Genomic DNA, 13125 nt, shown 5'->3' with positions numbered 1-13125 from the left:
GTTGTTTCTAAGCGAGCGATGCTGAAAATAAACTGAGAATGCTAGAGAGAAAGAAGATAAAGGGGAAGTACTTACAGCATGCTAGCGGGCTAAGGGAGTCTGCGAACGCCCCGTACTCTCTAACTGGCTCGGGTTGGTAGCCCGAAGCCGTGTGTACGAGATCGAAGGAGTGATCAAGCCATCGAAACACGAATACCGGTCATGTGACTTCCCCTGGATGGCCACCACCGCCGTGTCGTCGATCTAAGACTGGGCGACATCAGGAACAGGAACATCCGGATACAACTTCTGATAGTTCTGAGTGTAAGACTCCAGGTGCTGCTCGGTCTTGCCGTAGTACTGGCTCTCGCCGTCCTTGCGATCACTCTGCTCGCGGGCCAGCTTCCACGACTCAATGTCTGAGAGCGGCCTACTTAACACCACCTGGCCTTCCATGAGAGAGGCATCCAGAGCATCAAGGACGAACCGGCGGCTACCTACTTTCCCTTTTCCCTTCAAACCCTAGTTCTTCCTCTGCCATTCGTGTAATCGAACCAAAGCTTGTATCTAAGAGAGTATTGCTACTGATCAATAGAATCGCAAAAGAGAGCCTATCACAAGCTCCTTATAATAATATGCTAGGGTATTGCTCCCTACAATTAATAGCATGCCAGTCACAATTAGCAGTACGAAGCAACTAAAATTTGCATATCAATCAGATGCTCACCAGATAAGCATGTCCCTGGAACCTCCAGCGCCAAGTCAACCATTCCTTCCATCAGCAACCAGCAACCAGCTCCTCGTCTCTCGTTGTCTCACCATACTCATCGGTATCATGATCTGGATCTGAAAATCAAACTACTACACGCTCGTGCAGATGAGTTTGCTGCCAATAATCCAGACATGACAGCCTGATCATATGCCCCTTACACTGACCGGTCACAGAAAAAAAAGCATCAGCTTTTCGGGGAGATGGGTGACTTATGTGTCGTCAACAGAACTCTACATAATCGATGAGAGTCTTGATGTCCTCTAGGGTGAGCCCCTACATGGCTCATGCCTCATTCATTATATATAGAGACCAATGGCAATCTATTCTCTTCCTTCCATTCCGGCCACGGCTTGCCATCTCAGACACGTCGTGAGTGTGCTAGCCATTCAGGCCTCCGCTCTGATGAAACCAATGTCGAAGACGAAGAATAGTTGCGGATCCTGAAGGCCGACATCTTCAGGGTCCTTAAGATAAAAGCTTGCATTTGGCCAGCAGATGTATACTTTGTCAGGAATCAGGATTAGGTTCGCTTGCATCGTCAGAGAAAGGTGAGCAGCAGGGAGCGGCAGCGCGAGCACCGCGTCGGCCCCCATATCTCTCCTTCTCCGGCGAAGGCGATAATCAGCAATGCCTGCGTGAGCAGCGGGTGGAGAGGTAGAGGGGGCGTTGGGAGATCGCCGGTGGTGGTGACATCGATGGCGACACGCAAGCTCCCCCTTTCTCGAGTTGCGTGCGTGCGGCGGCGGCACTGCTAGTACAATGGCAGGGGCAGAGGGAAAAGGACGGGAGGCTGACATGTGGGAACGGGGAAAACAACAGTTTTAAATGTTTTATTTATTCCAGAATTATTTTTGGAAAAGGGATTCATAGTTACACGTATTTAGAAGAAGAAAAAAACCAACAGTTCAAATAAATCCATCATCCCTAAAAAAAGTGCTAACCCATCAACTCAAATGCAATATTATAAATGATTACATATCATTTGCTGTTTTGCAAATGCAAATTTTATTTCAAATATTTGCACATTATTTCCTAAATTGTTGAGGGCATGCAAAGGAAAAAATTGATAGTAACCTAAATAAAAGGTAAAAAACAGAAAAGTAAATTATAAAGAGAATAAAAAGCCATTCTATTGCACCATGCACCCGAGTAAGTCTGATCATACCCCATGCCAAGCCGAGCAGGGCTTGACAAAGCCTGAAATCTGGCCCGACCAGAGAAATGTGAACAATACACTTTTAAATTTAAACTAATCATTTTGGAAGCATTTTAATATATTATTATACACATTTTAATTAAAATTATTATTTTACCCTCGTTCAGCCTTTTTTCGGGCTTTTTAGTTGGGCTTCGGGTGAAAAAGCGGAGCCTGAGCCCAATTATATGTTGGGCTTTTGGGCTCGGGCGCTGGGCTGCCCATGCGCAGGTCTACACTAGAGTAACTACTCGGGTAGGGGTGGGATTTGTTTACTTTACTTTATATGTTAGTACCATTAACAGTTTTGAATTTTTCAATACCACTAAGCATTAGAACCAACAAATATTAATCCAATGGTTACCGTGTGCTTTCAATTGTAGGATTTCTCTATTGTATGAAGTTGTTTCTTGTGATTCTTTTCTACATAGGCTCTCTCAACCTCCAAATGTCAACGAAGTTCTACACCATTTATTATTCACAGTTCCTCCTGCTTCTGTCTCTAGCGGTTCCTATTGCTGGATTCGCCAGCTTCCACGATGCTAATCCATAGCATTTTGACGCTCCCGTCCTATCTCTTCCTACCGAGACGTCCATGTCGACTGATAACCCACAAGTGAAGGGGATCACATCACAAATATCACAACACAAATTTATTGATTCAAGACAAAGGGAGCCAAATAATATTTATAACCCTTAGCAACTGAATTGTTAATTCAACCACATGTGAAAACGCATACCTACTCAAAAAAATTGTTAATAGCAAATGCGATGGATTACTCGGAGTTTGATTGCAGTAAAGTAACGAAAGTAGCAATATCAGTAGTTGCCAAGTACAAACTATGTTAAAGAGAGAAATGGTGATCAAAAGCGTTGGCATTAGAATGCATAATGAGGTGTTGTATGGATATAATCAATTATGTAACAACGTTAACATATGGTGATAATAATCTAACTCAGATTCATCAACTCGATGTAGTTATATATTTTCATATGTAGTTGCTTCAATATGAACTTGCACATTTGGTCGTACCCTCTCGTTTCTGTAGGTTCTTAATAAAATTTAAGGGTAATTAAGGTACTTCTTTCATAAAGTACCAGACTAAAACATTAATACCTAATGAAAACATGCTATCCTTGCTCGAAATATGCCCTAGAGGCAATAATAAAATGTTGTATATTATTTCAGTGTTCAAAATTAAGTTTATTTTTCTATATCATAATTGCAATGGTTCTTGAATATGATATTCAGAGGAAAATTCTGGTGTATGTGTGAAAACATAAACACCGTAGATCCCTGGTCTTGCCTCTAAGAATATCTCATGTATTGTTAGTGGTAAATAGTTTGCTACCATGGGGGATAGCTGCCTCCCATCAACTGACCATGCAATTAACTATCTGGATATCTAAGAAGCTAATGGTTATCCAAGTTGAGAATACCACTAGGCTATAATGCTAGCAACAATGAGAACACATTGTTGTCAAAATAATGGTGTTCCCTAGACCCAACTTATGATATACCATGAGATTCCAGCGTCAATTGGTTGACAATATTACTACATAGTACTCCCTCCGTCCCATAATGTAGGATGTTTTTTGACATTATATTAGTGTCCAAAAACATCCTAACTAATGGGATAGAGGGAGTATATGCTAACGTTGATTTGCATCCTTAGACCATAAGAATATCGTAGGACCATCATACCGGCTGGTTATTCTAGGTTATCAAACATTTTATAAAAGTAGCCTACGGGTACACTGAAAAAGTATGTCAAGGAACCTTAACTTTTACTCTTTAATTTTGTTTGAGGGGAATTACCCCGGACCTCCTATATGCCGCTTATTGCGGCAAGGAGTTGCGGTTTCGCATAGGAGGCAGCTTACCTGGGCCGGCCCATCCGCTGTGGCTCAGCCTTTGCAATGAAATATATATATAAGACACGCTAGCGATAGGAATAGAACTCACGACGTGCAGCAGATGTGTGTGATGTGCTAGCCACTGCAATTGGCTAGCTATTGTGAATGATTGGCAGTGCGAATCTTAAATAAACTACTGGCAACAGCAAAAAATAAAACCACTTCGCAAAATTCCATAAAACATGTGGGTGACGGATCAAACACAAGCCCAGTATTTACTATGTCAAATGACAGCTCAGTATATATGCACTAAAATACGCGGCAGATTTCAACATTTAAAAAAATATCAAACAAGATTTCTAAAAACAAACACTTTTTTGAAACAAAAACATTATTTAGGAAAATAAAAAAAATCAACACAATAGGAACAAGGATTGAATACGAAACATTTTTCAAAATTACGAATAACTTTTTGTAAACGCGAAACATGAAAAACATTAAACAATGAAAAATCGAATATTTTTCAAAATTACAAACTATTTTAAAAAAATAGAACATTTTTTTAACTTGCTAACAAATTTTGAAAACATGCTGAAATGGGATTTTTTCAATATGTGAACCAAATTTGAAAACAGGAATATTTTTTAATCTGTGAAATTTTTTGGAACACAAGAACAATTTTTATAATTCTTGGGTATTTTTCAATTTTGAACAAAATTAGGAAACATGAACATTTTTTAATTTCAAAACATTTTTGAATTTGTGAGCAACATTTAAAATTTTGAACATTATTTAAATTTGTGAACAAATTTTGAAACCCAGCCATTTAATGAATTTGTGAACAAATTTGGAGAAACGGTAACGCATTTTTAAATTCCTGAAGAGTTTTTAATTTGTGGAGAAAATTTTATAATGCAAACATTGTTAATTTGTGAACAAATTTTGAAACATAAATGTTTTCTGAATTTGAGAATAAAACTTGAAAACAAGAACATTTTCTGACCTTGTTAACAATATTTTATATTCCCTAAAATAATTAATTTGTGAACAAATTTTGAAACATGAACATTTTCTGAATTTGTAAAAAAAAATGAAAACAGGAAATTTTTGAAACATTCTTTTGGTTTGCGAACAAAATTTAAAAAGGTGAAATTTTTGAATTTTCGAAAATTTTCTGAAACAAAGTAAACAAATTTTGTAATTCTTAGTTTTTTTGGAATTTATGAACAAAATTTGAAAATAGAATTTTTTTCTGGACAAATGAACAAAATTTCTAAATGTGAACATTTTTTTAGTTTCTAAATATTTTATCAAATAACAAAAAATTGAGAAAGAAAAATGAAAATGAAGCGGAAGTAAAAAAAGGAAAAAAGGAAAGAAATAAAAAAACGAAAATATATAGAAAAGAAAAAGAAAAAGGGAAAAAGCAGAGAAAAGGAACAAGAGAAAGGAAAAAGAGAAAAGGGAAAGAGAAACATAACAGAAAAAATCCGGTTCAGGAACCTTCTAAAAGTTTGCCAAAACCGTAAAAAAACCCGGCTTTTTGATTCAGAATGCATTAAATAGGGATTTCAGAATTACCCTTGAATTAATGGTGAATCCTATTTGGCGCTTAACGCCCGTTCACGAACTGGCGGCTACTTGGGCTTGGCCCATTTCCCCTTTCTTTCTGTTTGTATAGAAAGCACAAACATGCAGGGGCGGCCGATGGTATTCGAACCTGCGACCTCCCGGTCATTCTTCACCGCGCTAACCACGGGCATCAACTTAGGTGCACAATTATATCTTCTTTACTCTTTCCTTCATACAATTCCAAAAAAAACTCTTTCGTTCGTATCTCTTTTTCTTTTTTCGTTTTTTTTTCATTTTTCTTTTGCTAAATTGAACGAATTTATTTTAAAATTGATGAACCATTTTTCAAAATCGATGAACTTTTTCCAAAATCAATGATTTTTTTAAGTTCAATGAACTTTTTCAAATTCGATGAATTTTTTTTCAAATTCGACGAACTTTTTTCATATTTGATGAACATTTTCAAAATTGCTAAAAAATTCAAATTCGATGAAGTTTTTGCAAATTTGATGAACTTAAGAAAAGAATGAACTCTTTTCAAATTTGATGAACTTTTTTAAAACCGATGAACCTTTTTTCAAATTTGATGAACTTTTTTTAAAACAAGGAACTGTTTTTTAAAATTCGTAAACTTTATTTTGAAATTTGATGAACCCTTTTTCATAAAAAGTTTTGTTTACAAATAATTCAAAAACCTAATAAATAGCACGGATACAATGGTTCCTAAACCTTTCGCATTCTTCCCAGTCACTTGCGGTTACCAGCTATAGTGGTTAGCAGAACACTTCGTCGGCACAACGCGAGTTCACGTCGTGGGCCGGCCGAACAGGAGCCTCCCTCAATTAATTGCTCCCAACTATACCTGGCCATGGGCAGCCCGGCCCGACCCAGCCCGACAATGCACCCGGGCTGGGCCCCGGCCTAGATTTTGAGCCTGAAGGCCGGCCCGGGCCCGCCGTTTTTGTGATTTACCGAAGGGGCCCGGCCCGAGGCCCGACAGGCTTTTACACATGTGGGCCAGGCTTGGGGCTGATTTTCTAGGCCCGACGCTCGAGCCGGACCGAGCTCGGGCCTGGGTTTTCTGCGTCGGGCTTGGCGAGGCCTGGTCCGAGGGATGGCCAGGTTGTTGCAGGTATAATTTGGCTACGTACCAAGTTTATTTGATCTGCCTGATTAGTGCATATGCTAATGTTCAGTGCAGAGACACCAAGTCAGGCAAAGCAAGTTATTTCCTTGGGCAAAAGCAGAAGGGAAGACATCTAGATGAAGGGTAGCGCAAGTGAACAAGGCAACTAGTATAAAATTTCTATTATCTGGTATGATTAGCGTCCTGGCCGAAATATTTTATTATTTCTATTGTAGGCCAATGAAGCCCTGTACGAGACATGGCAGGGAAACATGGCTAGCAGGCAGGTTTTTCTGTATACATGGCAACCAACTTAAAGTGGCTAAAACCTATTCGGTTTGGACCTGGAGTCCTGCTGCTAAACGCAAAGTCCTCCGTGCCTTATATATAGGCCTTGGCCAATTGGAAAAAGGGAACCAATCGATCCTTTTGCAACCTCACGTTACTTTTTCTTATACATTCTTTTCTTTCCAGCACCTAGCTCGTAGCTTCTACCCAGCCCTAGCAACTCTAGGGTTTGACTGACCTTTGTCGTTTTGCATTGAAAAACGGTGAGTTTACCTCCACGAAAGTGAGGATTCTGTGGTGCTGTGTGGATCAATTTCATGCAACAACACAATTGGTGACTCCACTGGGAAGAGGAACACAATGAGCACCGACCCCAAGGACGGGAGTGATCCCAACCCCAACAACATCATTGCTGTCACACTTGAGGATCTGCATGAGGATGAACGGCAGAAACTTGAACAGGAGCTTGAGGAAGAGAGGGTTGAAAAGCTGAAGTAGAAGTTGGCGGGCTTCCAAAGGACAAGAAACAGTGTCATCCAGAAGGTAGCTACACCAAGTCGTCCTCCTGGGTAAGTAAAACTGCTTATACAGAAGAGATTGCACATCTAATTGATGCATCTGTAGCTGGTAAATACGGCAAACAAATGACAGACATGGCACGCACGATTACTGAATCTGTAGCTAACAAATTTGATGAGTTCAGAGAGCAATTTAATAAGGATATTCAGATCAGCTTGCCTCGTCAAATTCTTTCAATGGTACTGCAGGCTAATGATGAACGTTATGAGAAACAGTCGATGCATCTAGAAAATAGTAGGTTCACTAATGTACCTAACCCTATGCATACACCCGTTGTAGTACCCAATGTGCAGCCCCACATCCCGTTAAGCAATAACCAAAGTGGCCAGAACTACATAGGCAATTCGGCCAATAATTTTGTACCTACTCCTGCTCTGACTTCGGTTCCACAAAATTTCAGCAGCAATAACCGAAGTGTTGGCTTTAATTCCAATCTACAGCAACCCTACTATCAAACAGTAGCATATAGCACACCACCCTTGCCACCTATTGGTACCGGGGTTCCTTACGGGACGATGCCAGATGCGTGTTTTAATGGTTGTCCGCAGCAAATGTATCATACTCAAACTTCTTTGTCAGAGTTACTGCCACGTACTTATGGTGCATCTATGCCACAAGCTAGTTCTCCGTAGCCTACCGAAAATTTTAAGGATCAACTTGCTAATATACTTACAGAATTTGGCTTGGAACCTAAGGGTAGAGCACGTGCATATCAAAAACCCTACCCTAAATATTTCGACACAACACCTTATCCTCGTGGGCTTAGAATTCCAGATTTTGTTAAGTTCACAGGAGAAGATGGTAGATCAACCTTTGAGCATGTAGGACAATTTTTAGCACAATGCAGTGAAGTTAGTACATCAGATATTTGTAGAGTGGAGTTTTTTCCTTTGTCTTTATCTGGTACTGCATTTACTTGGTTTACATCGCTTGCTCCTAACTCTATTGCAACATGGGCTCAATTGGAGTAGAAATTTCATGAGTACTTTTATGGTGGTGAAACTAAACTTAGACTTTCAGATTTGACAATGGTTAAGAAAAAACACAATGAATCTATTTATGACTATATTAAAACATTTAGAGATGTCAAAAAGTGATGCTTCAGTTTGACCATAGCCGAAAAAGATTTAGCCGATCTTGCCTTTTCGGGTTTGCTTGCTCATATTAGAGATAAATTGGAAGTGCAAGAATTTTCAGATGTTAACCAAGTTTTGCAAAAGGCTTGGGCATAGGAAAACCGTGTTAAAGAAGTTAAACCATACAGCCGGTTTAGAGATAATAAGAACAAAGACAAGGAAAAACCTACGGTTAATGTTGTAGAGCATGATAGTGATGCAGCTAATGAAGATGATGTTGATATATGTATGGCCGAATGGGTTCGAGCACCGAAGTCAAAAACTTTTGCATGTGCTGCCCTGAAACCCACACCAGCTAAAAGAGAGGAAATCAAATATACTTTTGATGTTAGTAAGTGTGACAAGATTTTTGACATGTTGTTGCAAGGGAAGTTAATTAGAATAAAAGAAGGGCATGTGATTCCATCTTAAGAAGAACTGGGTAGAAGAGCTTATTGTAAATGGCATAACTCTTTTTCTCATGCTACTAACGATTGTAATGTGTTTCGTCGACAGGTGCAATCGGCCATTAATGATGGACGGTTGGTATTTATGGAAGGTACTAAGATGAAGCTCGATAGTAATCCTTTTCCTATCAATGTGGTTGAGTTTGAGAATAAGAAAATGCTTATTCGGTCGGATCAGACCGAATCTGCAAGAGAAAATGTTGTTGATGATAGTGCTCTTCCAAGGATGATCAAACCAAACAAACCAGAAGTAGGAGTGTGGAAAGTTAATGGAAGAAGGAGACAAGCTCTGAGGCCAAAGCCGACAGTTAACATGTTGTTGGAGAAATACACTTCATGCAAAGCCACCAATGTATTTAACCGGCTTGGAGGTAATAAACGCCCTAGATCTCCTTCTGGACCTGCCGGTCATGAGCAATGGCAAAGAAATTCATATGACCAGCAGCCGTATTTCGCAATGGAGCCAGCATATTGGGGCTGTGCACCTCCTATGCATCCGCAAATTACTCCATGGGGTTTTAATCCTTGGGCGCCATATCCTATAGGGCCAGCAGGTTATTTTCAACCAGGATGGATCCCGCCTAGGCCTATGTTCAGACCAAACATGCATGAGAAAAGGGCCCGATTTAATCATGAAGCAAGATCATGTGATGCTATTGTGGTTCGAGGTAAAGATGGTTCACGCAAAGGGGCTGAAGATAGCTCATCCAGCAAAAGATTTGCGCAGAGCAGATTGCCTAGACACAATGCGGATGGCAAGGTTCACGTAGGTGGCCAGAAGTTTGCATGGGTACCGGTAAAATCTAAGGGTGATGTAAAAAATTCAGTTGAACATGATGAATGTAGGTCTGGTTATGCTATTACGAACCAACCTGGGTTGGGTGCTGCTCATAATGTTGATAATGGTAAGCTCAAATCAGCTGCAGGTGTTGCTCCTGATCCAGAAACAATCATGATTGGAGATTTTAGATTTGGTTCAGTTCAGAAAAGAGTTCCAGGTTCAAAAAGATTAGTAATGATGCATTGCAGCAACAAGGGCCTGATACATCGCCGCAAAAGGAAATTCCAACAAAAGAAAGCAACTCAGATGCTGATTTGGGGCCCAATATGCAGAAAGATGGGACCGCTAGCACAAGTGATCAATACATGGTTGATATGATTTCAAGTATCGCCCTAAGTAAAATTTGGCTGATGTGTTATTTGTACGTCACCTTGAGCAGTAATGTGACCAGTAAAAGCAGTCAACACTGTTCTGTGGTATTATTAAAGTATTTTTGGTAAATGCAAGTGTATCAAAAACAGGGGGCATGTGTTGCAGGTATAATTTGGCTACCAAATTTATTTGATATGCCAGATTAGTGTATATGCTAATGTTCAGTGCAAAGACACCAAGTCAGGCAAAGCAAGTTATTTACTTGGGGCAAAAGCAGAAGGGAAGACATCTAGTGGAGGGTGGCACAAGTGAACAAGGCAATTAGTATAAAACTTCTATTATCTGGTATGGTTAGCGTCCTGGCTGGAATATTTTATTATGTCTATTGTAGGCCAATGAAGCCCTGTACGAGACATGGCAGGGGAACATGGCTAGCAGGCAGGTTTTTCTGTATACATGGCAACCAACTTAAAGTGGCTAAAACCTATTTGGTTTGAACCTGGAGTCCTGCTCCTAAACGCAAAGTGGTGTGTGCCTTATATATAGGCTTGGCCGATTGGAAAAAAGGAACCAATCGATCCTTTTGCAACATTACGTTACTTTTTCTTCTACGTTATGTACTTTCTAGCACCTAGCTCGTAGCTTCAGCCCAGCCCTAGCAACTATAGGGTTTGGCTGATCTTTGCCGTTTTGCATTGAAAAACGGTTGGTTTATCTCCACAAAAGTGAGGATTCTGTGGTGCTGTGTGGATCAATTTCACGCAGCAACACAGGTATAGGAAACGTATCTAGTGCACCAAGACAACTGGTGCTACCGGTGCACCGGACCCCATTGCATATTCAAAAATATTCAAAAGAATCTGAAAATAACTTAGTGTATCGACACAACATCAATGTACGTTGTCACAAAAATTCCAATCAAAATTCAAAACAATGGTCAAGATACAAAAATGAAAAATTTGGCCTCAATGTGCTAATGGGCTAAAACTGAAGCCCAACTTGTGTTACATACTATTCAGTGCCAAATTTGTTATTTTTGTATCTCAAGCAATGTTTCAAATATTGATTTAAATTTTTGTGACAAAGTACATTGATGTTGTGTCAATGCACTAGATTTTTTCGAACATTTTTTAATGTCCAACGGGCGATCGGTGCACCGGTAGCACAAATTGCCCGGTACACCAGATACATCCCCCACAGGTATACTCCCAACACATAGCGGCTTCCCTTGTTTTTAGGAGCTTGCTGCCCATTGGCTTCTTTATTTTTGTTTTGTTTTTTGAGGGGCCGTTCACTTATTTGGTGTATACTGGGCCATGGAGTTCGACTATTGGGCCTCAAGTTGGGCTCATAGAATTCTTTCCTGGGCTTTCAAGACGATGTGTGCTGCTCTGTTCGAACAAGGCCAGACCACGATCTCCGCAGTCCGCACCATTGCCTCAAGAAAAAAAATACGAGCTCCGCACCAAGCCACCAACAGCCGGCGGCGAACGTCCCCACTTCCCCATCGCCGCCGGCGCCGTCCCCTGCACCGGCACCATGCTCCGCCTCCAGAGCTGCATCCTCACCCATATCCTCTCTTCTCCCGCCACCCATCCCGTCCCCTCTCCCCACCGCCTCCTCTCTGCCGCCGCGCCCGCCGTCTCCCAAAGCCCCTGATTCGTCGTTGAGGACTACCTCGTCGACAGCTACAGCCTCACCCGAGCGCGGGCCCTCAAGGCCTCCACCAAGATTTCCCACCTCAAGTCGCTCACGAACCCCAACGCCGCCCTCGCCTTCCTCTCCGGCCTCGGCATATCCAGTGCCGACGTCGGCGCACTCGTTGCTGGCGACCCACGGTTCCTCTGCGCCGGCATCGAGAGAACCCTGTCTCCCGTACTCGCCGGGCTCACCGGCCTCGGCCTATCGCGCTCTGAGATCGCGCGCGCCATCTTGCTCACACCCAACACCTTCCACCGTAGATCTGTCGTCTCCAGGCTGGAGTACTACCTCCGCCTCTTTGGCTCCTTCGAGAACATTCTCCGGATGCTCAAGGTCAACACCTACTTTCTCCTGAAAGATCCAGAGAAGATGGCCAAGCCCAATATAGCGTTACTGCAGGAGTGCGGGCTAGACACTTCCGATATTGTGAAGGTCTGCCTCGCTGTGCCACGGCTGCTCAGCACCAAGCCGGAGCGCGTCCATGTGATGGTGGCGTGCGCGGAACATCTCGGTGTGCCCCGTGGATCGGGGATGTTCAGGCATGCTCTTAATGTTGTTCAATCCGTCACCGAGGAGAAGCTCGCTGCCAAAGTGGACTACTTAAGGAACACGTTTAGGTGGTTCGAGTGAATAAAAAAAAAAACTACCACATTACGGGCCATCGTTCCAAAAAACTACTGCTTTTTTTTAATTTTCCAAAAAACTACCACAAAAGTGGTGGGCTGTTCCAAAAAACCCAAGTAGCCCAATTGTTATGTTTTAAGTGGGGTTATGACATGTGGGGCTTGCTCGTCAGGGTTTTGTCGCCCACAGGGCTCACGTCGCGCGGGTGACGGCCGTTAGGGCGCACGAGCTGTCCTGACCAAGTCAAGACGGATCCGGCCGTTCCTCTGTTCCCCCTCTCTGTCTCACTCTCTCTCGCGCGCGCGTGCACGCATCTCCCTCTCCGACCTAGCTGATGGCGTCGGCGGCAGCGAAACCAGTCGACGACGGCCATTCAACGAGTGGAGATGGAAGGGGGGATGGAGGCGGAGAGTACTCCGAGGTTGAAAACTGGTTGGGGAGCGGTACCTTTGGAACCCAGTCGGCGCCGCTGCCGCTGCAGCAGCAGACACCAAAGGTTGCACCTCTAACGCAGGCTCCTGTGCCACAGGCTGCACCGCCGTCGCCTGAGGATTGCCAGTTCTCGCTTGAGTACAGAGCGGCGAGGTCTCTTGCTGGCGCTGTGCATGCGGATCCGGCCAACTCCCATCACTGGGCCTCTGCATTTGGAGGGGTGGAGTAAGTTTATTTTTCTTCTCTTGATGAGCTCCTTCAACAA

General features: G+C 42.3%; 1 protein-coding gene across 1 annotated transcript; it reads left to right on the top strand.

The window, feature by feature from the left end:
* The first annotated feature begins 7149 nt into the window (after positions 1-7149).
* Positions 7150-12434, top strand: LOC147963779 (uncharacterized). The gene is made up of 2 exons (XM_087529700.1): positions 7150-7283; positions 11792-12434. The coding sequence occupies exons 1-2, from the start codon at positions 7150-7152 to the stop codon at positions 12432-12434; spliced, it is 777 nt and encodes a 258-aa protein (XP_087385826.1).
* Positions 12435-13125: the final 691 nt, after the last annotated feature.

This window comes from Triticum urartu, chromosome 6A (genome assembly GCF_056163025.1).
Source record: "Triticum urartu cultivar PI428250 chromosome 6A, HENAU_Tu73, whole genome shotgun sequence".
Taxonomy (NCBI): Eukaryota; Viridiplantae; Streptophyta; class Magnoliopsida; order Poales; family Poaceae; genus Triticum; species Triticum urartu.
This window is presented reverse-complemented; position numbering and strand designations above follow the sequence as displayed.

Bases quoted from the DNA above. Each gene is read 5' to 3' on its own strand.
- LOC147963779 (XM_087529700.1), top strand. From the start codon at position 7,150: ATGAGCACCGACCCCAAGGACGGGAGTGATCCCAACCCCAACAACATC. The intron at 7,284-11,791 runs GTAGAAGTTGGC...CCTCGTCGACAG, and splicing joins GAGAGGGTTGAAAAGCTGAA to CTACAGCCTCACCCGAGCGC.